This window comes from Puma concolor, chromosome A2 (genome assembly GCF_028749965.1).
Source record: "Puma concolor isolate L17-30 chromosome A2, mPumCon1.1.hap2, whole genome shotgun sequence".
Classification (NCBI taxonomy): domain Eukaryota; kingdom Metazoa; phylum Chordata; class Mammalia; order Carnivora; family Felidae; genus Puma; species Puma concolor.
The window spans coordinates 19,888,400-19,912,335 of NC_141668.1; the positions used below are offsets into that span (position 1 = coordinate 19,888,400).

General features: G+C 43.5%; 1 protein-coding gene across 1 annotated transcript in view; it reads right to left on the reverse strand.

Moving 5' to 3' along the window:
• LRGUK (leucine rich repeats and guanylate kinase domain containing) overlaps positions 1–23,936 on the reverse strand; it is a 72,886-nt gene that overhangs the window by 12,658 nt on the left and 36,292 nt on the right. Inside the window, exons 8-13 of the mRNA XM_086689765.1 lie at positions 20,052–20,132; positions 18,334–18,420; positions 16,473–16,579; positions 10,163–10,282; positions 4,410–4,506; positions 565–678 (exon numbers count right to left, since the gene is read on the reverse strand). Of these exons, the coding sequence (XP_086545891.1) occupies positions 565–678; positions 4,410–4,506; positions 10,163–10,282; positions 16,473–16,579; positions 18,334–18,420; positions 20,052–20,132 (606 nt within the window). The remainder of the gene's footprint in view (positions 1–564; positions 679–4,409; positions 4,507–10,162; positions 10,283–16,472; positions 16,580–18,333; positions 18,421–20,051; positions 20,133–23,936) is intronic.

A 23,936-nucleotide genomic window follows, 5' to 3' on the forward strand; every position in this document is an offset into this window, starting at 1 on the left:
GTCACGGTTTTACTCTGGATATGGATTGGAAAGAAATTTCTGTATATTCCAATTGCAGAAGATCACTGGGGAAGACAGGGTACGGGGGCAGAATCCTGAAATCTGCAAGTCTAAACTGCTCACAGCCTGGAAAGATCGTAACCAGCGAGCAACTGGAGTCACTGCCAGCATCAGCCACACATCTCCCACAGAGGATCAGAGAGCACGGCCAGCTGCACAGAGCCCCCAGGCAGGTCCGTAGCCTGTGAGAAGGAACTTTCCCTAATAGCACTTGAGATAAAGAGAGACTGCACCCTAGAATAAAAGGGATACTTTCGTGAGGAAATAACTTAGGAAATAAATCCTGAGGGGCACATCTATTCATAGTATATGTGTGCTATGTCTCATACTATAACTCCTGTCATCGAATTGTTCATGTCTGGCCTCCCCCATACGAACCATAAGCTTCCCACCCCGGCCTGGCAAGTGTGCTACCTGCACACCGTAGCCCCCTCCTCAACCCCAAATATATACATACAAACTCACACACACACGTTAAAAATACAGAGTGAAAAAAACACTTACTTCTATTTCCATGTGAACACAGCTTGCTAAACCGTCTCTTGCAATGGCTTCTATGGTGTCCCTACTTAATCCATAGCTGTGATTCCCATAATTAAATGTTAGAATGAACTTCCCCTGAAATTTGAGAGGTACAAAGATTTTCATGCAACAGCTGCCATACTCAACTTTAATATAAATAACATTATGTGATGCCTTACTTTCATATGCTTCCGTAAAACCTATGAATATTAGCAATTATAGAAGGCTGACGATGGGTTTATGAAATTTAACACCCAAGTGTGGTAGAGAAATTTATACAGAATTCTCAGCTGGCAAAAAAAAAAAAAATTAAGTTTCTGGAAATACGGTCATCTGCTGACAAAACATCCAGGGAGAGTAAAGGTCTCACCAAAGCTTACGGTAGAACAGACCATTTTGCTTACTTACCTGCTTCCTTGCCAACTGTGCACCATGAGCTGCCGTTGCTGAGAGAACAAAACTGATAGCCGGCCTTTTGCCTCGGCCACATGGGCTATGCGAACATACCAGGTACCCCAGAAAAAGCTCCCATTCTCCAAAGCCTTGCATTCCCAGATAAGCCTGAAGGCCATGAATTACAGGGACATCCGAAAACCTTTGCATCCTGAGATAAGCCATGAAAAACAGACCCTTTCTGCTTTTCCATATAAAACATAGCTTTGTATTGAAACTGCCCCAAATGTTATTCAACAGAATTGCTGTGTGCCCTCTAGTCATTTGAGGTTTAAAGGCTGCCTTCTATCTGTATTCTGGAAGCCCAGTTCTTCCCAAAGCTGTACTCCTTTGCAGAACAGTCCAGGTAAAAAAACAAAAACAAAAACAAAAAAAAACATGGCTCTCAAAATTGTCTTTTTTTTTCTTTGACATTATTAGATTTATTAAACCACTAGGTCTAATCTAAACTGGAAAGCTCATGACCAAAAAAATAAAAACATGAATGATCTTGGCAACTGTGACTCCCCGTGCACAGGATTTTCATATAAATGATGGAATGAAAATCTGCAAGGCTGAATCCCGTCAATCGAATCTCATCGAAAGGCAGTAGCAGTGAGGGGCGCCTGGGTGGCTCCGTCCGTTAAGCGTCCGACTTCAGCTCAGGTCGCGATCTCACGGTCCACAAGTTCAAGCCCAGCGTCGGGCTCTGTGCTGACAGCTCGGAGCCTGGAGCCCGCTTCGGATTCTGTGTCTCGCTCTCTCTCTGCCCCTCCCACACTCCTGCTCTGTCTCTCTCTCCTTCAAAAATAAAAAAAGTTACAAAAAAAAAAAAGAACGGTAGCAGTGAGGAGTCCTTTACACTACCTGTGCTTCCTCGGCCTGGAGGTTCTGGAGATTGGGGGGGATGGGAGACAGGCTAACTGTTGGAAGTGCATGAGACAGAGTATCTCCTGGGGTGGGTGGGTCTCTAGTGAATGAGTCTGCTATGGGTGATGAGGAAAATCCACACACCCCATAATCCAAAGAAGTTTATATCATGCATTCTAGAAGTTTACAACTCAACAATAAATATCCTTGATATTTTACTCCCTCAATGTCATACCTTCTTTGTTCTTTGAAACAAATACTACGTCATCTTTTAATATATATATTGTTATCCAAATAGGATAGATACCTGAATGTCCCATCAGGTATATACTTTGTCTTGTTTACTGTGACTCACCCTGTTTTCAAAATGTGTTCTTGAATCACTCTTCAGATATATACTATGAATTTGTTTACTTGTGTGTACAAGGGCCTCCCTCTGTGAATCCCAAACGTATTTTCTGGAAAAATGCAGAGTCGAAAGGAAGCCGGCACTGTACTTTTATATACAAAACAGGCCCTGTCGAACTTGTTTGTAAAGAACTGAGATGAAGTGGTCCTCCAGCTTCTGGATGGTGATCTTCCATTTCTTCCTGCTCGCGGACATCTTCATAAACAGCAACAGTCCTATTGCAGCCTCCTCCAATAATCCTATTTCCACAAGTCAGGGAGTATATCTGCAGGGAAGTGACTGCATTCATGTGTTTAAAAAAGATTCGCGTGTCCGTAGGCATGCGACACGATGACCCTCGTGTTGGTGCTGGGGGATATGCAGCAGTATGTATGTGAGAGGGTGTGCGGCTCTGTAGGTCAGAGTGCGTGGCTGTGACTGGCCACAGCAGGTGTCCAAGGCTGGTGCATGCCACGGTGGGACAGGCTTTGTGGGTGGGCGTGGGGGAGGGTTCTGCATACAGAAGGCTGCGTGTGTCGGTGTGACTGGCGACGCTGACAATGTGTCACGAGTTTATAACCTGTATGTTTGCCTCTTCATGAAATAGTCTTAAGCTCACTTTCAAGAAAAGGAACTCAGGGGCGCCTGGGGGGCTCAGGTGGTTAAGCATCCAACTTCGGCCCAGGTCCTGATCTCGCGGTCTGTGAGTTTGAGCCCCGCGTCAGGCTCTGTGCTGGCAGCTCGGAACCTGGAGCCTGCTTTGGATTCTGTGCCTCCCTCTCTCTCTGCGCAGCCCCCCCCCCCCCACGCTCTGTCTCTGTCTCTCAAAAATAAATAAACATTAAAAAATGTTTTAAAAATCAAAAAAAAAAGGAGCTCAGAAACAAAATTCAAGTTGAAGAAAATGACATTATATTGAAGTAATAGATTTTAGCAGAAGCAGTAAAAACGAGTACTTCTCAAACACACGAGGATTTTGCAGAGGGAGTCAAACTGTACGAGCAAATATGGTGTACAAGTACAGCGATTTCTTAGACTAGGGATTGAACCAGACTTCCTTATTACTGATAGGATAAGGTAATAACATCAGGGAATAACATAAGGGAATAAGGTATATAAATAAGTTATTTATTTATATATATAAGGTTATAAATAAGGTAATAACATCAGGGAAGCAGACGGGGTACTGAGAACAGGTGAACTGAACCAAGAAAAAAATGTCTCAGACTCTAACAAGAGAAACCAACATGAATTTCATGAACTAGCTGCCTTTCAACCCAAAGAGCCCTAAAAGAATGCTTCTTACTAACGCTACTTACTAATAATGTTTCCTATCTCTATTAAGGCTTTTAGAAATATAAAATCCCAAAGTACTCTTGATACATTAAACTGAATTACCAAAATACAGCCCAAGGAGAGAAGATTATAAAGAATCTCTAGGATGTTCTTTTGACAAGGTTAGAGGGGAAACGGCCTAGGGATTGTAGGACTTAATCACTTGGGTTTCTCTGTGAACACAAGAAAAAAACACACACTGTGTGTAAAGTTGGCCATTCAAAACTAAACTCGTGGAAACGGCAGATCCCGTGCTTACACGGACCACAATTATGTGCACACAGTATAACGTGGAAGGTCAGGGCTGTATGTGTGCCCTGCTAACTGAATGGGACACACCGTGATGAAATGGTGCTTAGGGTGACGACCACGAGAAAGCCCCAGTTTTAGCAAACAGGAGCGGTCTCTGGACAGAGCACTCCAACGCCGAGGGAGGCTCAATTCACAAGTTTCACACATCAGATCGGGTCTGTGAGAACTGCCTATCTTGAGTGAAGCCTCATCAATAACAGCAGCACCTGATAAACACAGATCGTGAGAACTTTTCGAAGTGCTCTTGTGTTTCCTTAAAATGTCTACTCATGTAGCTTTATTGAAAAGTTACAATATTCCCTCCAAGATCAAAAAATAAAGCAGCACGTGCACAAGGATGTGGAAGTGGTTTAAGAAAAAAAAAAAAAACAATCCAAGGAGAACACCTCTCTCAACAGACACAAAGCGTTTCTCGATTTTATCGCTAGTTCCTAATATTTCTAGCAGAGAACATGCGTTTCTTGTGCGGTACAAAGGGGAACATTCTTACCATGTTTACCATTTCATCAAAAACTTCTTGAGAGATAAAATGATAATCGACTCGATCCCCCTCTCCAAAGTAAGGTGGTCTTGTGGTGTGACAGGCCCTGAAAACAGAGGAGATAACCAGTCTACTTCTAGCAGCTTGAGATTCGAAATGGAAAAGGTTTTGGTAAAAGTATGTTTTCAAAAGTTGAAGTTGATCCGTGGATCGTGAATTGGGAAACAACATGGTTGTGAAAACGCTGTGGTTTCGAAGCTCTAGGCTACATTCAGCTGCTCTGACTCTACAGGGATTGTAGAAATGTGAGGTCATCAACACCCGATGTTTACTTGTTGTTTACCACCTTGGAACCAGCCCCTCTGCTGTCACACTACTTTCGGCAATAGAACGAGGTCTACTGCTCATATATTTCCACCCAAGTGTTTTCGTGTCCTCTCTGTTCTGTGGGCACTTTCGCACTCCCCTCCTCATTCCTCCACCTGGCTAGCCCACTTGTCTTCCAGGACTCAAGTTACATGTCCTCCCCAAGCCCAAAAGCCTTGCCACCCCCTATCGCTGATTACGCACCTCTTCTGTCCGCGCCCATTACCCTGTCTGCCACTGATTATATCGCACCCAGGTCCCTGTTCAGGACCCCATCGCCTCCGTGCTGCCAGTACTCGATACCAGGGATGAGCCTCGCACGGGAACCAGTGAATGGAGTTCTCAGCTCAGTTCTCTGATCACTGACTGCAACAGCGCCCCCATCCGGTCCCCAGCTCCCACTTACTCTCTGTCACCAAAACTGCCTTCTTTTATCCACATGTCTGGCTTTTCCCTGTCCTTCCCAGCGGGATGTAGGACTCATGAGGACAGACCTTTTCTTGTCCATCTTACTTGCTACTGTATTCCCCATGCCTGGCTCATAGCAGGCATTCACTAGGTATCCATAACATGAATGAGTAAATGAGACCTGTGGAGTGGGTAACAGGTGTGATGAACTCTATTTTGCGGAGGACAATAAAAATGGCCAGTCTAAGGCCACAGAGCAGGCCAGTGTCAGTCCCAGAACTAGATGACAGGGTCCCAGCTAGCCCAGGACTCTCGATTTCCTCCCATTCTGACGTCTCGTGTTAAGTTCTGGGAACGCAGGCTGACTTTTATTATCCCGTGGTTTTAAAAGAGGAGATGAAAATAGCTAGACGTTCAACGTGTTATTTCATTTATTCCTCACAAGAAAAACCACGAGGCGGGGATTATTCTTTTCATTTTACAGACGATGAAACTGAGGCACAGCAATTAAGTGAGTGACTAATTAGCAATGCCAGGACGACTCCCTGTCAATTCCTGTTACGATCATGCTAAGTGGGTAAAGTCACAACCCTCAAAAGCCTCTCCATTACAAAGCCAAAGCCAAGTTTTTATAATTCATCCCACTGTTTCCCTTCCATTATAATCAAGAATTAACTAGACTGGTAAATTTTAAGGTCTTAACATTACATTTAAATTATATACCTGGGAAAGAGAATATATTCTAAGACTGTCAAAACAGTGCGACATTTGTTTTGTTGTGCGAATACACTGGCATCTCTTCACACACCTCGGCAGGGCCCCGAGACCCTCTGTCTATTGGTGTCCTTGACAGTCAGGAAAGATGAATCAGGGACTTGGCATCCCGTGCTGTACACCCTTAGCATAGCCTTTACGCACCGTGCCGGATTTGCATTTTCCAACAAAGGGATTGAGCGGCAGGAATTTTTTCAGAATTTCTAAAAGGAAGACACGGCAAAGAAGTCATCTGAAGCTTCTAGGCAGGTAAATAAAGAGAAGGCTTCACTGACGTGGAGCGTGCGGATGACAGAGCCTGTATCTGCCGTGGAAACTTCTATTAAGAAGGACCTAAGATGACCTGTGGGTTTTTGAATCCTGTCATCCAATTTTCACATGCAGAAATGTTCGCTGCGAAGCATGCTCCCCAAATGCGAACATCTGAAAAAGGAAATGCTGCAGAGTGAAAGCACGGTTGCACTAAACTTACTTAGCAAAGAAATGATGCCAAATTTTAGACAAAGAAATTTGCTCGGGCCATCACCTTCGGTAGCCTTCTTCTCCCCTGTCTAAGGGCAATTCTATTCCATGAGTTTATTATTTACTAACGGATTTACTAGTTAAGTCATGGTGAACAGTTTGCAAACTCATGGTTTGCAAAGGGAGCCACACGAAAAGAACGGAGTTAGACACTGGTCCTGAGGGTTACGAGTGAGGTTAGACATTCGAAAGGCCCGTTCATGGGCCAGCTGTCGTGAAGGATCCTAACAAACCAAGTCTGTGGAGAGGAGATGATCAGGAGGGGAAGGGATCCGCAAGGTCAGACCCAACAATGGAATGGTAAAATATCCAGGGAAAAGTAATAGGAAGAAAAGATGTCTAAGATGAGCTAGCAGTTAGATGAGGAAGTAGAAATGTTTTCAGTTTGATTCAGAAGAACACAGTTTTAGAATCTCAATTCTGGACCAGATTGCCTCAGGAAATAACAAACTTCTTGTTACTGCAAATACTGAGGCAGAGGTTTGGCTGTGAGCACATCGAAACTCAAGCACGTGATAGCATGCCATGTGTTGGTAAGTGAACTCTTTCAAAGGCTACCCACAAAAGCCCAGGTCTCCCTAAGGCATCCGGTAGGAAATTTAAATTGGTCCTAATGCTCAACGCAAATATGCGTCGATTAACTGCTGGACATTTAAAGAGACCATCAGCACATATGATTCCAGCACACGCTGAGTATCAAATCCCAGGAAGCCACTGTCCCGTCCACTTGCCCGTAACTACACATCACTTCCTAACTCATGCCATCACCGGCCGTTACTGTACCCCAGCTGGTCTCCCTGTATCCAGTCTTCCCTGCCCCACCCTCTGCCAAGCTTCCGGCCGGGCGCACTTTCTGGAACGCAGCGGTCGTCATGACACCCCCTACTTGCAGAGCCTTTACGATCAGACTCCTGTCTACTTTTCTGGTCTCTTCTGCCGTCTCCCTCTGTACTTCCAAGTCTTGCCGTATTCCAGAGCGTACTTTCAGTTCAGCGAACGCACCCATCGTTCTCTCTGTCTGGAAGGCACCCGTTCAAGTTCCACATCCCATTTACCTTCTACTCTTCCTATCCCAGAGGCTCTTTACTTCCCTCATCAGAGCACCTGCCAAACTCCCTTGTTAGCCAGCATTTACCTGTCAGAATCCCATGCTAGACTGTAAGCTCCCAGGGCAAGACCACGTCTGTTTGTTTTACAGCTTACAGCCTGCACGTGGCCCGTGCTCAATAAACAAAGATTAGATGAATAAATGAGCCATTCTACTAGTATGTCACATCTGTATAAATAGACATTAGACTAGACTGAATTTAGGTAACTGTAGCTCATAGATCTCACGTAGCTAAGTAGCTATGGTCTTTTACTTTACTGCACTCCAGGGCTAAATAAAAATAAAATAAACTTGGTAGTCAACATCATGAAAAAGGTTACAAAAATGGAGATTGCTGTAAATTGGAGGTCTAAGAAAGAAAATAAGGTTTTCCTTTCGTGACTATTCATATCACTTTCAAGGCTTAAATCTGGAAGGTGCCCAGGTGTACTGGCATCGTTTTACGTTTCTCTCATTATTCATTACTCGTCCAGGGAGCCACTGATTTGTGTGGTGATATTAAGGTTGGAAAGAGAGGGATTTTGAAGCCAGTCGATTCATATCTCCAGGCCACGTATAACTAATACAGGAAAAGAAGGAACATCCAACCTATTTCTAAAACCAAGAACAAACGGAAAAATCAAATCCTAAAACAAGTCCAGAATCTCTCAGCCACACCAACACTTGTTATATCACGATGTTTTCCTTTTCACATTTTTATATCTGGATATGCAACTTGGTGTGTGAGAATTTCATTGAATGTCTCCGTCACGGGTCAATGTAATGTAAAAAGGAAGACAAAATACCAAGAGACAATGAAATAGAAGGGAAAGAAAAGATTCAGGCAAATGGCAGAGAAAGTGCCTTTGTGAATGCTTACGTGTTTCATGATGAAACTGTATTCGTGCCTTTTTTTTTCCATGTAATTAAAAATCAATAAAAAATTATGTTGGGTAAAGAATAAAAAGATCTACACAAGAGCAAGGACTTGCCCCTGAGGATGTGCTTTGGTTTTATCATTTGGTTTAATTAGAAAGTACATACTACTTTATATGTAGTACTATCTTACTTTCCCAACAGATGAGATTTCTAGCTATCTGCTATCTCTTTTTTTGTAATCCAATGATATGATCTTTGATCCATGCCTGGATGGAATTCTTACAATGATGGGCCATTGAGCGAATGGAAAACAAACATTAAATCAGTCACAAACATGATGGATAAGTATCCTAATAAGTGGAAAACCAGGATTTAATAAAAATGAATAATTAGAAGGCCCACCCAGGCGAGAACACAGAAGCAGACTGGATCACAATCTTGGTGAGGAGTTAACGAACACCTCCAAGAACACATCCGATCCAGCACGACCCACAACGTGTATCACAGACAAATATGAAGGACCTGGCTCCCAACATTCACCACATAATTAAAAGGAAATCTAATCAGAGAAAGCCTTGGTTCCTGGTATTTGGGTTTGATAAAAGGTTCCAGGTTTCATATTGGCACAACAGTCAGGATACATCTTTTCTGCCCTAGTTTGACCTTCCATTCATTGCGTTCCACTTATCATTTAAAACAGGTTCGGCACCTCTCTACAGGCAGAATGGTACACTATGCTTTTTTTTTTCCTACCGTTAAGTTTTAATTTATTTTTGTTACTTCAGGGTGCTTAAAATATATTAATGAATAAATCATCCTATATATTTGAATCCTCGAGTTGTTCAAATGAGGCATGTAATTTTAGATATCTAAATAAATGGACCTGTTTAAAATAGTATTTACATTGTTCGAACATGTATAGCTTAAGGGAATGGAAGGCATTAGAAAATAATTTGTATGTATTTCTCTGGCTGTCCTAAATATCTTCGCAGCCACCTCCTCTGGTCACCGACAAACATTACTAATCTAGAAGTAATTGCTTTGCCGTATGTCAAAATGAAGAGGAAACCGGTTTAAAAGACCACAGTGGTTAACTCTGACTCCCGGAAACCTTTAAAAAGTCTGTAAAGCCAGCTGAAGACTTTTTGAATGGTCCTTTTTTGGGGGGGGGGGGGCAGGATTGTCCTCTATTTTAACCAGACCATTAGGGAATCACAGAGCAAAACATTTGCTCCAGAAAACTGGAGTGTACTGAATGCTGACCCAGGGGAATGGAAAAATGCTGCTCTTTCTCTTTCCTTCCTCCTGAAATATCCCTCCAAAGAGGAAGATCCGTGGGGACGGAAGCAAGTGGACGGCAGAGGGTGGGAGCGGCGGTCCCAGGTACACACACCAGCCCACACACCTGGCGGCGCGGTCACGTCACGTGGTAACAGGATGAGCCCGTGTTCCAACGCCACCAGGCTTCACCAACAATACGTGTGTTTCCAAACCTTGGAGAGTGATTTCGGCTGCCAGGGAATGAAGTTAAGCGTCTGGGGAATTGAAGATGCAGGGTGTATGGCGGTGTAATCAACGGCCAAGAAGCTGATACCCCTCCTATAGACCTTTCTGAGCTCGCTTAAAATTAACAGCCGAAATGAGCAAAAGCCTTACCAGCCAGTGAACATTACCAGCCAGTGAACATTACCATTTCACAGCCTTACCAGCCCACGAACAAACTCACCCGTATCTGAAGTAAGCGCTGAGCTGTCTGCAGAGGCGGTGAGCGAGCTCTCGTTTGCCACAGGCTTCAGGTCCGGCCAGCACCAGCATGGGATAAGGGGCGTCCAGGCGAGGAAGAGTGCTGGAACACAGGCAGGCAGTGGGTGAGGGCCTGGGCCAGTCGGATACACACCCAGGGGGCGGGGTCTACACCACAGTCACACTAAGGTCAATGACTGAGCCCTTGCTGCATGCAGGCGCTGGAGAGAAGCCTCGTCCTACTTTCCCGAGCAAGTTGATGATAATATGCCCAAAATAGCATTCACAGCATAGATAACAAACAAAATCCAAATGTATGTCAGTTTACTTGAACATTTTTTTAATGGTTTTTATTTTTTTTATATGTTTGTTTGTTCGTTTATTTATTTATTTATTTATTTATTTATTTATTTATTTTTGAGAGAGAGAGAGTGAAGGCACAAGCAGGGGTGGGGCAGAGAGAGACAAAGAATGTGAAGCAGCCTCTAGGCTTTGCATGATCGGTGCAGAGCCTGACGTGGGGCTCGAACCCACAAACCGTGAGATCATGACCTGAGCGGAAGTCGGACACTTAACCAACTGAGCCACCCAGGTGCCCCAATGATATTTATTTTTGAGATGGGGATGAGCAAGGGATGTGGCAGAGAGGGAGACACAGAATCTGAAGCAGGCTCTAGGCTCTGAGCTGTCAGCACAGAGCCCAATGCGGGGCTCGAACCCACGAACCGTGAGATCATGACCTGAGTGGAAGTCAGATGCCTAACCAACTGAGCCACCCAGGCACCCTTTGAACAACATTTTTAAAAGGGAAAAATATGGTAAGATGTGTTAGTTCCTGCTTGATAAAAGTATTTCCTCAAGAACTTAAAAACGAAAGTTCTGTGAGAAGTTTTAACATCCATACCTACTGAATTAGAACACAGACACGCAATGAAAATGGTAACAATTAAAATTGACCTGAGCAATCACTATGTGCCAGGCACTATTCTAGGAGTCCTACATACATTACCTTCATGTAATTATTACAGGATGATAATGAAGATATTTCTATCATTATCCCCGCTGCACACACGAAGAAACAGAAGTCCAGAGAGGTTAACTTGCTCAAAGTTAGCAGCTAATAGGTAACAGCTAATACAGGAATCTGGGCATGGCTTCTGGGCCTGAAAGACTAGAATAAGGAAGAAAATCTCCGGCTACCAGCTGGGCTGAAGTGTGTGAATTCCACTCGTGCCACAACTATAGAAATACAGAATAAAATCTACTTTAAAAATACAAGGCTGAGGTGTGGATTCTACGAAGAAGAATGGAAGTGGTGGCAGCATAATTTTTCAGTGTCTCTGAACATCCACAGAAAAAACAGAAAAAAGCTGAGAGCAAGCACCCATGGCTGACATGTATAACAAAGCCCGATGAGGAAGTATCTCCATGCACCACAAACCCACAAGCCTTGCACAGTGCTGGAATCTGTGCAGGGGGGCAAAAGGGCAGCAAATGACAGACCTGAAAGAAAGGGAACCCCAAAAGAGCCAGGGGCATCCACTGCAAAGCAAGCTGGCTGAAACTACGTGAACAAAAATCTGTACATCAATGGTCATCATACCTGGATTTGTAGTAGTCCCAAAATGGAATCACCCCACGTTTTTCAAGAGATGGAACGGTTAAACTCACTGTGGCACATCCATGCGAGGAATATGACTCAGCAATAAAAAGGGCTGAACTACTGATATATCCAAGAACTTGGATGGATCTCCAGAAAATAAGGCTAAGTAAAAAATTTTTTAAAAAGCCAGTCTCAAAAGGTTATATACTACATGATTCTATTTGTATAACATTCTTGAAATGACAACAGTACAGAGATGGAGAATAGACCACCGGTTGCCAGGGGTTGGGGGGAGATGAGTAGGGAGGTGGCTAAGGCTCTACAAGGGAAGGACAGGGACCCTTGTGACAAAACTCGTCCTTACTGATGCTCATATGATCTGCACAGGTGATAAAATTGCATAGAACTAAATGAACACACGAGTCAATGCAAAGCTGGTGAAACGTGATCAGATTCGTGGACTGCATCAATGTCAATTTCCTGGTTTTGATATTCTACTATAGCTAGGCAAGATACCACCATTGGGGGAAACATACAGAATTTCTCTGTATTATCTCTTACAAAATCATGCGAATCTAAAATGACCTCAAGGTAAAATTCTTGTTAATGATCAAAGGGAAAAAAACCTGAAAAAGTGACAAATACTGAATATAGGCAAAGGAGATCTTCTTCCTGAAAGAGAAAACCAAAGCAGAGGAACAGAACAAATATTTAAGACTGTAATTCATGAATACTTTCCTGAAATAAAAAATAGTAATAATAATTACAAAACTATACATTGAAAAAATACACAGCATACTTGGGAGTATTAGCCCAAAATGACCAGTAACGAATAACACTAAGACCCAGTCTAGTACATGATCAAACTTTAAAGAAAAAGAAACCTATTCAGCTAGAAAAAGAGAATACCTGACTTACAAGGGAAAGAACACCGTGTATCAGATTTTGATGGCTGTTTTGCATCCCCCCAAAAAAGAGGAACATCTTTAATATATTCAAGGAAAATAGTGTGAGCCATGGATTTTAAACATAGCAAAAATGACTTTCAAGTATGAAGGGCAGAGAATATTATCAACATGCAAGAGTTCAAGGGATACCGATCCATCCCATAGCGCATCCTAAGGAGTCTGCTGGAGAACAAGCTTCACGAGACCAAATACGGGAGGAGACCTCAAAATAAGGACTGGCAGTGAGCAATATACATGCGGTTATCCATACACCTGAGACCAAATGACAGCAAAGGAGGAAGTGTGGGGTGTGATGGATATACGTTCTGACAATATAAATACGGTACACTATTTTTAAAGCAGGTGATTGACACTTACATAAAATACATACAGTAGGCAAATTCATAAGGCTAGAAACTAGATATGAAGTCTCCGGGGACTGGGGGTAGCAGGCAGCGGGCAGCTACTGCTTAGTGGTTATAGCTTCTGCCTGGGGAGATGAAAAAGTTCTGGAAACAGGCAGAGGTAATGGCTGCACAATAGTGTGAATATAATTCATGCCGCTCAACTGTAACTCTAAAATAGCTAAAATGGCAAATTTTGTTATATATCCTTTACCACAAAAAAAACAGGGGAGGGGCGCCTGGGTGGCGCAGTCGGTTAAGCGTCCGACTTCAGCCAGGTCACGATCTCGCGGTCTGTGAGTTCGAGCCCCGCGTCGGGCTCTGGGCTGATGGCTCGGAGCCTGGAGCCTGTTTCCGATTCTGTGTCTCCCTCTCTCTCTGCCCCTCCCCCGTTCATGCTCTGTCTCTCTCTGTCCCAAATAAATAAATAAACGTTGAAAAAAAAAAATTTAGAAAAAAAAAAAAAAAACAGGGGAGGTGATGGGAAGAATATAGGTGAAGCGAAGTATGATCTCAACGTTTTCAGTAATCGCATTGGTGATAGTATTAACACTGATACTGCTGTGCTGCAATAGGGGATTTTCAAAAAGTAATTACGGGATATTCTCAATCCATCTTCCTATCGTGTCTCTGGCTTGGGAGGAAAGGATGATACAGATGTGATGGAGGGGAGAGAGGATAAGTAAAAGTTCAATCAGGGGCGCCTGGGTGGCTCAGCTGGTTAAGCGTCTTTTGGCTCAGGTTGTGATCTTGCGGTTCGTGAGTTTGAGCCCCACGTTGGGCTCTGTGTTGACAGTGAGGAGCCCGAAGGCTGCTTCAAATTCTGTGTCTCCCTCTCTCTGTGCTCTTCCCTTGCTCACGCTCTGTCTCTCTCCCTTTCAAAAATAAATAAAACGTTTAAAAATTTTTTGAAAAAAAGCTCAATCAACAATCATCTTGAAATTGGATTGTATCAGTAGGAATTCAAGAGATATTTGTCATCTATCTGTAAATAGATACAGATAGATCTAGTTCGATATAGACTAGATATAAGCAGATTGAATAGATGTAGAGACATATAAATAGATAAACAGGATAGATAGAATACACCAATAGGCGGGTGCATAGATGGGCAGATGGAAGGAAGGAAGGAAGGAAGGAAGGAAGGAAGGAAGGAAGGAAGGAAGGAAGGAAGAAGGAAGGAAGGAAGGAAGGAAGGAAGAAGGAAGGAAGGAAGGAAGGAAGGAAGAAGGAAGGAGGAAGGAAGGAAGGAAGGAAGGAAGGAAGGAAGGAAGGAAGGAGGAAGGAAGGAAGGAAGGAAGGAAGGAAGGAAGGAAGAAGGAAGGAGGAAGGAAGGAAGGAAGGAAGGAAGGAAGGAAGGAAGGAAGGAGGAAGGAAGGAAGGAAGGAAGGAAGGAAGGAAGGAAGGAAGGAAGAAGGAAGGAAGGAAGGAAGGAAGGAAGGAAGGAAGGAAGGAGGAAGGAAGGAAGGAAGGAAGGAAGAAGGAAGGAAGGAAGGAAGGAAGGAAGGAAGGAAGGAGGAAGGAAGGAAGGAAGGAAGGAAGGAAGGAAGGAGGAAGGAAGGAAGGAAGGAAGGAAGGAAGGAGGAAGGATGGAAGGAAGGAAGGAGGAAGGAAGGAAGGAAGGAAGGAAGGAAGGAAGGAAAGAGGAAGGAAGGAAGGAAGGAAGGAAGGAAGGAAGGAAGGAGGAAGGAAGGAAGGAAGGAAGGAAGGAAGGAGGAAGGAAGGAAGGAAGGAAGGAAGGAAGGAAGGAAGGAAGGAAGGAAGGAAGAAGGAAGGAAGGAAAGAAGGAACACCTTCCTAGATCTGTCCGCTAAAAAGCCTAACAACGGGCAACTCAGTAGCAGTGATTATCTCTAGCCACCCAGATTGTGACTGAGAAGTACCTTTTCTCACTAAAACAAACCAGGGCTTCTGGGAGAAGTGGTTGATTGCAGAGTTTGGACAGGGCTTGTACAACATGAGCCTGGAGAACTTTGTCGTAGCAGAGAGCAAGAAAGCTATCAGCGACTACAAGGCTAGAGTCAAGATTCTGCCAGGTAACTTTAATGTTGCATCCTCACCCCAGTCATGCCAGGGGAAGGGACAGTGGCTCCCCAATAATGCAGTGTAAAAGTCCTAAGGCCAAGAGTTAGGGTTCCCTACTGGCCCAGCCTGGGAAGGGCAACGGTAGGCCTGTCCCTGTCTCCATGAGTTTGTCACAGTGAACTCTGCTCCATTCTGGAGCATCTGGGGCTGCTTGGCCATTTGCTCTTGTCTATTCGAAAGCCAGAAATGATGAAGAAATACGTGTTTTTCAGACAGTGGTGTAAATTTCTTTGATACATATTTTTATATAAATGTACCCAAAAGCATGAAACAACTAGCAATCTCATAAACTAGGAAAGAAATACAATGAAGACATAAATGCCCTTCTTTTAAATCAAATGTGCCTTTCCAGATGTATGCAAATAAATGATAAATCATTTCACCTACAGGGCTACCATAAATATATAAAACTGTCAATGTCTATATTATTAAATTACATGTAAAAACTCATGTCCTGGATGCAAAATAAAACATCGTGCTCTCTGTGGGAAACCAACCACGTGAAGTACAGAAGCAAATACCACATAAAGAAGAGAAGCCATGTATAACGAAGAGATTGTTACGAGTATTTTTTAAATGCCTTCGGGTATTGACAGAATTTCTACAATGTACTTATAGCATAAATGGCCAGCTGCTCCAACAGATTGTTTAAAAAGAAGCAGAGAAACTGTGGCAAATCTGTCTTTGAACTCAGAGGTGAGAGATCTGTTCATGTGCTCCCGCAAGCTGGGTGACTCACAAGTACAGTGGAGTCAGTATTAAGTCTATCGCAGGTTTCCCCTCAGCTAGCCGGCTTCCTTCGATGGACCCTCCAATAATCTGCATTCACGGATGTTCTCTGACAGGCGTATCTAGCATTCATTCACTCATAGCTAAGGAAAAATTCACAGTGGATAGAAATCATCACGATTCTCTTTTCATGACACATAGGTCTGTGGTTCTGTCCGACGGCAGGAAAGGGGACACATTTTGAAACATCTTGTTTCACTGTCCTCTGTCCTAGGCCAGCCGCCATTCAAGGGGCTAGCTGAGAAAGGGAAGATGAATGCACTCTTCCGCACACGGGACAACACCGATGAGCGAACCCCATACTCAAGCATATGATGGCCATCACTCTAACTGAGTCAGCCAAATAAAGACCCTTCCCTCGGAGATGAGAAAGGGGTGAGTCACAGAACGGAGGGCTAAGGCAGACGAGGATGTTGTCCTGAGCTTTCCGCCCTGAGTTTTACCCCGGGGACCCCAAACGAATACCTGTCAAAGATCCTCTGTGGCTGCATCACGCTGTTGAGGACATGGGTCAGGTGATCCTGGGCTGCGACCACTTCTGGGGGAGGGTTGTACCTATTCACTGCTGCAACCTTTTCCAGAATTAGAAATCCAAGAGGAAAAACATACATTTCTAAAAAGAAGACAAGTCTCAGATTTTAACAAAACATTCTAGACATGCAACCAGGTATGGAAAATAACTCATACTCACGGACCTTTGTGCTCAGTCTTCACGTCTACTCTAACTTTCCTAAAATCTAAATAATGACAATTATTTTAAAATATGAAACCAGAGGCGCCTGGCTGGCTCAGTCGGTTGAGTGTCCAGCACTTGGTTTCAGTTCAGGGCATGGTCTCGTGGTTTGTGGGTTCAAGTCCTGCGTCAGGCTCTGCTCTGACAGCCTGCTTGGGATTTTCTCTTTACCCTCTCTGCCCCTCCCTCACTTGTTCGTTCTTTCTCTCTCTCTCTCAAAATACAAAAAATAAACAAATAAACATTTAAAAATAAAATAAAATAAGGAGCCGGAGTCTTTGAGTTCCCTACTTCTTTATGCTTCCTGGTTTGGGAGGGGAGAAAACAAAAACAAAATCTCTAAAGCCTGAGATTACACTTTTAGTGTGAGTTGCAGGAATGAAATACATAGTTCTAGATTCCAAGTCGTGGATACTGCAGGGATGTTTTTCTCATGCCATCTCATCAAGAACTACCTCAAAGATCTCAAATTCTACCCAGATCTCCTCTTCTTTCAGAAAGCGTCCTCGGGGTGCCTGGGTGTCGCAGTCGGTTGAGCGTCCGACTTCGGCCGGGTCACGATCTCGCGGTCCGTGAGTTCGAGCCTCGCGTCGGGCTCTGGGCTGATGGCTCATAGCCTGGAGCCTGTTTCCAATTCTGTGTCTCCCTCTCTCTCTGCCCTCCCCCGTTCATGCTCTGTCTCTCTCTGTCCCAAAAATAAATAAACATTGAAAAAAAAAAAGCGTCCTCTGTTCAAAGATAGGGGTCTTTCCCCCTTATAACGTACACGTCTCTATGCTCTGGTCCTTGTCACCCTCAAAATACATTAGCCTCATGTACCACACCTCTACTTAATGCATACTTTCCAACTGCATTCCCTCTGCAAGATGTTAAAGGGAAAATCTAGTAAGTGCCTCTGAGTTTGAGAATAATGATACACTAGCATCCCTAACTATTTTTAACCGCGATTTCAGAAAGGCACTTGTGAAATGGAATATCTGCCCCTCTACATATTTATACCTATTTTGATTCTCATCTCAGATTTGCATTTAGTGTAAGAAATCCCTCATTAGTGCAGATTTCAGCTGTCACCAGTCACTAAAGCATGACAAAGTACCACCCCAGGTACGGTGGCGGGGAGGCAGGTGCATAGCATTTAAGGTCTGGTTACTCTGGAACTGCGTGTCCAGGGGGATCATGATTTTAAAGGGCAGAATTAAGGGTTTAAAATATCAGGACAGTGACTCATTTGAGTGCCTTTTGATTATACGCAGCAGTATAGAATAAATTTCATCATTAAGTGACTGCTTAGAGCAACACAGAATCACACACTCTCCAAAGATGACAGTTATCCAAATTAAGAGATGGCCATCACGCAGCCACGTGCGGCACAGCGTCTGTCCCCACTGCCAACCTATTCACTGCAATGGCAGGGCCCTGGCCACAGCTGCTCTGATGCTCACAGCTTTGCAGGGGGTGAAACAAGAGAGTAAGGAACCACTCCCTAAATCAACAGTCAATTCACGTATCATTACGTGTGCCATTTACCGCCGACATTGATCCTGCAGTGGGTAGCAGAGCCTCATAAACACAAGGAATGACATGATTACGTACCTTTTCTTCCACTTTAATTTTCTTCTGATCTAATTCTGTTAATTGTAGGAGCATAAAAATCACGAACAACCAATATTCAGACTTTTCCTATTTAAAATATCAAGAGGAATATTCAGTCGCCTTCCTTTACCACATGAGTTAGCACCAGCATGCTGCTCTCCCGAGTAGGTCTTTGGGCTTCTATCCCACCCTACACACACACACACACACACACACACACACACACACACACACACACGTATCCCTCAAGGTGTCAATAGCTTCACGCTTACCAGTCCCCTTATTAAATGCAGACCGTGCCTTATAGCTTACAAAGCTCTTCAAACGTGCCATCTCATCAATCTCCCTGGGACATAAGCAGGACAGGTATGATCACCTCCATTTCTAGCCAGAAACAAACTAACTAAGCCTCAGAGTGGTGAAGCGTTTCATCTCAGATTTCACGGCCGGAGATTCAAACCCTATCTTCTAACTCCAGGGAGTTTCGTTATTGCAAATGATGAACGTTACTTATGATCACTTTGTCATTTACTTAGTATTATTTTGAATTAATTTACATCATTTGTTATGATTTTGTTTGGCAATCATAAATAATAGTATTTATAGAACAAATTCCTTATTACTCCCAACCATCTGCTGTGTCAGGATTATCTGGCTTTTAAAACATAACTAAAGTTTCGTATCAAGAAGCTACATCTTTGAAGCGAAAGATATTTGTGGGTCACGCATTTCATAGATAAGAATGCACATGAAATGAATCTACAAAGGTATCTTTTCTGTCCTTCAATGTGTGAGCTGGGAGTGGGAGGGCTGTGTATATAAGTGAGTTAATGTGTGTGAAAGGGTTTGTGGTGTTGATTTATGCACACGAACAAATACTCCCCGCGCCTCTGAAACTGGGGCTTGATGGCCACTCTGGAAGTCCTGCTTGTTTCTTAACCAGAGACGCTTTTAGGTTGCCCGCCACTATTCCCATACCAAGGAGTGGATTTACTTTTTAATCTTATTTTTCATTTTCATTTTTGCTTTTGTTTTATTTTTATTTTTTGCCTGTCTAGACATGTTCAGCATGATACACACAAACGGGAAGGTACTCAGGATATACATACAAATTCAACAGTCTCTGGAAAGCTCAGTAAAGGGTAGAGGCAGCCAAGTGGAATGAAGTACAAATGGACAAAGAGGGAGGGACAGGAGAGCCAGGAGGGAGGATCCATTGATGAAAGAGAGGGGCTTGGAAAATAGCAGTGGAACTTTGAATACCAGAGGGGAAGAATCCCTAGGAAATATAGCATTTCTTCCTATAATCATTTCAGGGCACCACCAACTTCACGACTATATACAGACAAATTACTTTAGGCATCTGATCTTAGACTTTCTTGCCCCTGTTACAAAGCAGGACTCGGAGCCTGTCTATGCCTCCAGCATCGTGCACTCTATCATGTAAAAGGGCATTGCTCCAATCTTAGTAGCTCCGTCCTGCAACCTTTTATCACCAGCCCAAATGAGTCACATGTGACCACAGCAAGCAAGGAACTAGCCTCATGCTCCCCTGTCACTGCCGGTGCTACTTTGCCAAACCCTCCTGTTTCCTGAGCGACAGAGAATGAAGGTAAATGCAGTCTATTCACGTTCCAGATGTTCCTTATCAAAAGTACTTCTTGAAGAATTCCAAGAAGGTCCTCACCCCACCCCACCCCCATATAAATATCTCTTACCTGAACTGGATTTCTTAGAAAGTTGACAACTCGAAGGAGAGGTAGATTTTCAATGTAATCTATCTCACCCAGCTCAGCAATCTGTGTAATCAAAGAAACAAAATATTATCAAGAGACTAAGTGTAGAACCAATAATATAAAACAGTGTAAGAGAGCTAGTATGGATCCTCTAAATTCAACTTACTTTAGAAACTGCTCTGTTGCTGATCCAATTTCCTAATGCAGAACGAGACAATTCCTGCAGGCCCTTTCACTAAATGTGAACGCACAGGGCCACATTTTCTTTTTTCCTCTCTGGCTAAAGAAGAGTGTGCTGTTCCTCATCTCAGCCATTATTTATTCTAAGGCAGAAATCACTGAGTATGCCAAATCAGAGGAACAGTACCAAAAATGCATGCAAGGGCTCCCTGGTTCTCCTCACCCCTACTCCGCCCCAGCCCTCCCTCCCTAGGGCTGCCTCTGCTAGACCGGCCGTTTGTGACTGGTGAAGCCTTCTTACTGAATGTGCACATGTAGCCAGCTCCATTATTTTTCCAATACGAGAGAGTTATTTTAAGGAAAGATATAAACAGAAAACCGTAAGACACATTTCTCGACATGGGTGTGGACCTTAAAATTTTTTGTTTAAACTGCACCCTTAGGTTTTATACTCTTTTCTGTGTGGGTTACATTTCACCACTTTAAAAAGTGAGAGGAGGGGCGCCTGGGTGGCGCAGTCGGTTAAGCGTCCGACTTCAGCCAGGTCACGATCTCGCGGTCCGTGAGTTCGAGCCCCGCGTCAGGCTCTGGGCTGATGGCTCAGAGCCTGGAGCCTGTTTTCGATTCTGTGTCTCCCTCTCTCTCTGCCCCTCCCCCGTTCATGCTCTGTCTCTCTCTGTCCCAAAAATAAATAAATGTTGAAAAAAAAATTTTTTTTAAAAATAAAAAGTGAGAGGAAAGGGGTACTTGGATGGCTCAGTTGGTTGAGCGTCCGACTTTGGCTCAGGTCAAGAACTCGCAGTTCTTGAGTTCCAGCCCTACGTCAGGCTCTGTGCTAACAGTTCGGAGCCTGGAGCCTGCTTCGGATTCTGTGTCTCCCTCTCTCTCTGTTGCTCCCCTGCTTGTTCTCTCTCTCTCTCTCTCTCTCTCTCAAAAATAAAAAATAAAGGTTAAAAAAAAATTTAAGTGAGGGAGGGAAAAGGATTGCTTGACAATCCCTTAATTTGACCAAAGTAGAGCACAGATTGCAGAATTCCTGAATTTCCCACTAAAGACAAAGAGTTTTACTTAAATTTCCTGTAATTAGCATAATTACAATTTTATTTCAAATGTAAACATTAAACTTTAAAAATTACTTAAAAAATTAATAATCACATTTTCATTTCTATTTCTCCCCAAGCCATTTCTGTGTGTACGTGAAAGCACTCCAAAGGCAGTCACCAATAATTCCTGAGCTCTCCAAACACAAAATGCTAAAATTAAACTACTCCCAAAGCGGGGCGCCTGGGTGGCTCAGTCGGTTAAGCGTCCGACTTAGGCTCAGGTCATGATCTCACGGTCTGTGAGTTCGAGCCCCGCGTCGGGCTCTGGGCTGACGGCTCAGAGCCTGGAGCCTGCTTCCGATTCTGTGTCTCCCTCTCTCTCTGCCCCTCCCCCGTTCATGCTCTGTCTCTCTGTGTCTCAAAAATAAATAAAAACATTAAAAAAAAAAACAAAAAAACTACTCCCAAAGCTAAGTTGGGGGAAAAAACATAGGCACCGTGTTCAAAGGATGCCATTTTGAAAGACATAGTATGAAAGGTAAAATCCGAGTTACCATACAGAAGCCGCACACACTAATCTGCTGACAGTAGTGTTATGCTATTGGACACAACTCTATCAATACAATGACTAGATCCATTAGATTGGCATCTGGATCATCTACAAGACAAAAGGATCATTTTCTAAATATTGTGATATTCAGGAAGGTGGAAAAATACAACTGGTTCACCCTGCTCGGTCAGAACTGTTGAACAGTTGGATTGATTTTCCCGTAGCACACGGCTCTTATGCTTGGACCCGACACAAATGTTAGGTGGAGATGTTTTCCTGCCGTGAACGTGTCTCACTAACAGGTGCACTTAACACGCACTGCTGATGGGAGTGGAAATTGACATGTTCTTCTTAAAAAGGCAAGCTGATATGTTTCACATGCATAAGCCATGAACCAGCTATCCCACCTCAAGAGGTTTACAGTGAAGATCATCAGACAGGCAAAAATTAGATACAAGAACGTTCAGTCTAACGTTTTTTTTAGTACAAGTTCAAAATTTTCTAAATTCCTAAAAACACTATCATTATGCAATTAAATGAGTCACAGTACAGTCCCATAATGGGAACGCTGTGCACCCACTTGAGATGATGGTGACATCTATGGTGATTGACGTGCAAAGATCTTGAAAGGTTGCCAACAACATGAACACCATGATCACGGACTACATAAAATTATATTATAACTGAACTGTCAGACCAGGGATCACCTGGTCTTTTGAGAGTCAAAGGATAGGGATCCAGCTTCCCCCCTGGTCCTAGGAAGAGGTTGTTAAGGGCACAGGACAGCAAGTATGCAGCAGCCTGTTCCCACACATGCTGAATTAGCAACGTGCAACTGACACTGGTGGTCCTGATGTGCCCTCCCTCTCTCAGTGACCTCACCCCAGAGCAGAACCACCCTCATGTCTTCTCAAATGCCAAGACCCAAGGCTGTGTGTGTCATAGACCATTACAGAAGGTGTAGGGTACAGCACTCCAAACGACTTAAAGTGAAACGTTGCCAGAAAGATTCTATTGTTAAAGGAACATCACCCATCTGCTGCTAAGAATGTCATATCAGCACGGTTGATCCCCAGATTCCAGATGCCCCTCTTCTCCTCGGCCCTGTTGGTTACTCCCCACCCTTAACAGACTGTCAACTTTGAATTCCAAGGGAAAGCAGTTTAATTAATTCCCTTTGGCCATAGCCTTCTAGGCTATGCTTTCCAAATCCAAGCATCCAGACCTAAAGCCACCTGTTCAGGTTTTTCATAGGTAGATAGATAGACTTGTGAAATAATGACACAAAGACTCAGAGAAGTAAAACAGCATTCCCTACGTAACTCCAAGACCAATGTCTTGCTTCTAGAAGAAAGGACTGAGGTTATAATAGAGTTGACATTTTGGGGATAAGTTTTAAATGGTAGAAATGACATCAAATCTAACAAGGACTAGAGAGAGTGATAAGGGTCCTCCAAGTAACCAGCTGATTATAAACACTGGCAAAGAAAGTTAAAAGAGATGTTGAAATGATCGTGTGAGGGTTTAGCAATGTGTTAGCAGCTAAAACCAAGTAAATAATACTGATGAAAGTGTTAAGGTATAACATCAAATGAATCATATGAGAAGCAACAGCTATGTTATGTTTCTGTCAAATGATAAATTTTCCATCCCTGACACAGTATTCTCAGTAGTCCTGGAGAAATCTCTGAGGAAATCTTTGGAAGGCTCACAGAACATTTCGAAGCACTGTTGGTTGCTCCCCAACCCGCCTGTGGGGAGCCAGGGAATTGTGTTATTGTTACGGACTCCTTCGTTGCCAAAGGGTTTCCCGCTTTGGGACACATGGCCATTTTTTCTTTAATGGGAGGCTCTCTAACATTTGAAAATTATAAACTCCTTTACTCGCTAAATGATGCCCCCTTTTTTCCTTCAACTTTTTCAAATGTAACTTGAAATGTCTCTTGAAATAGAAGAGAACAATATATTTATTCATGAGGTCGTTCTAGACCAGCACTTTCCAATATGGAAGTTACTAGCCACACCCGGCTACTTAACACTTGGAAGATGGCTGGGACGAACTGAACTGGACTGTGAGTATAGTATACACACCCG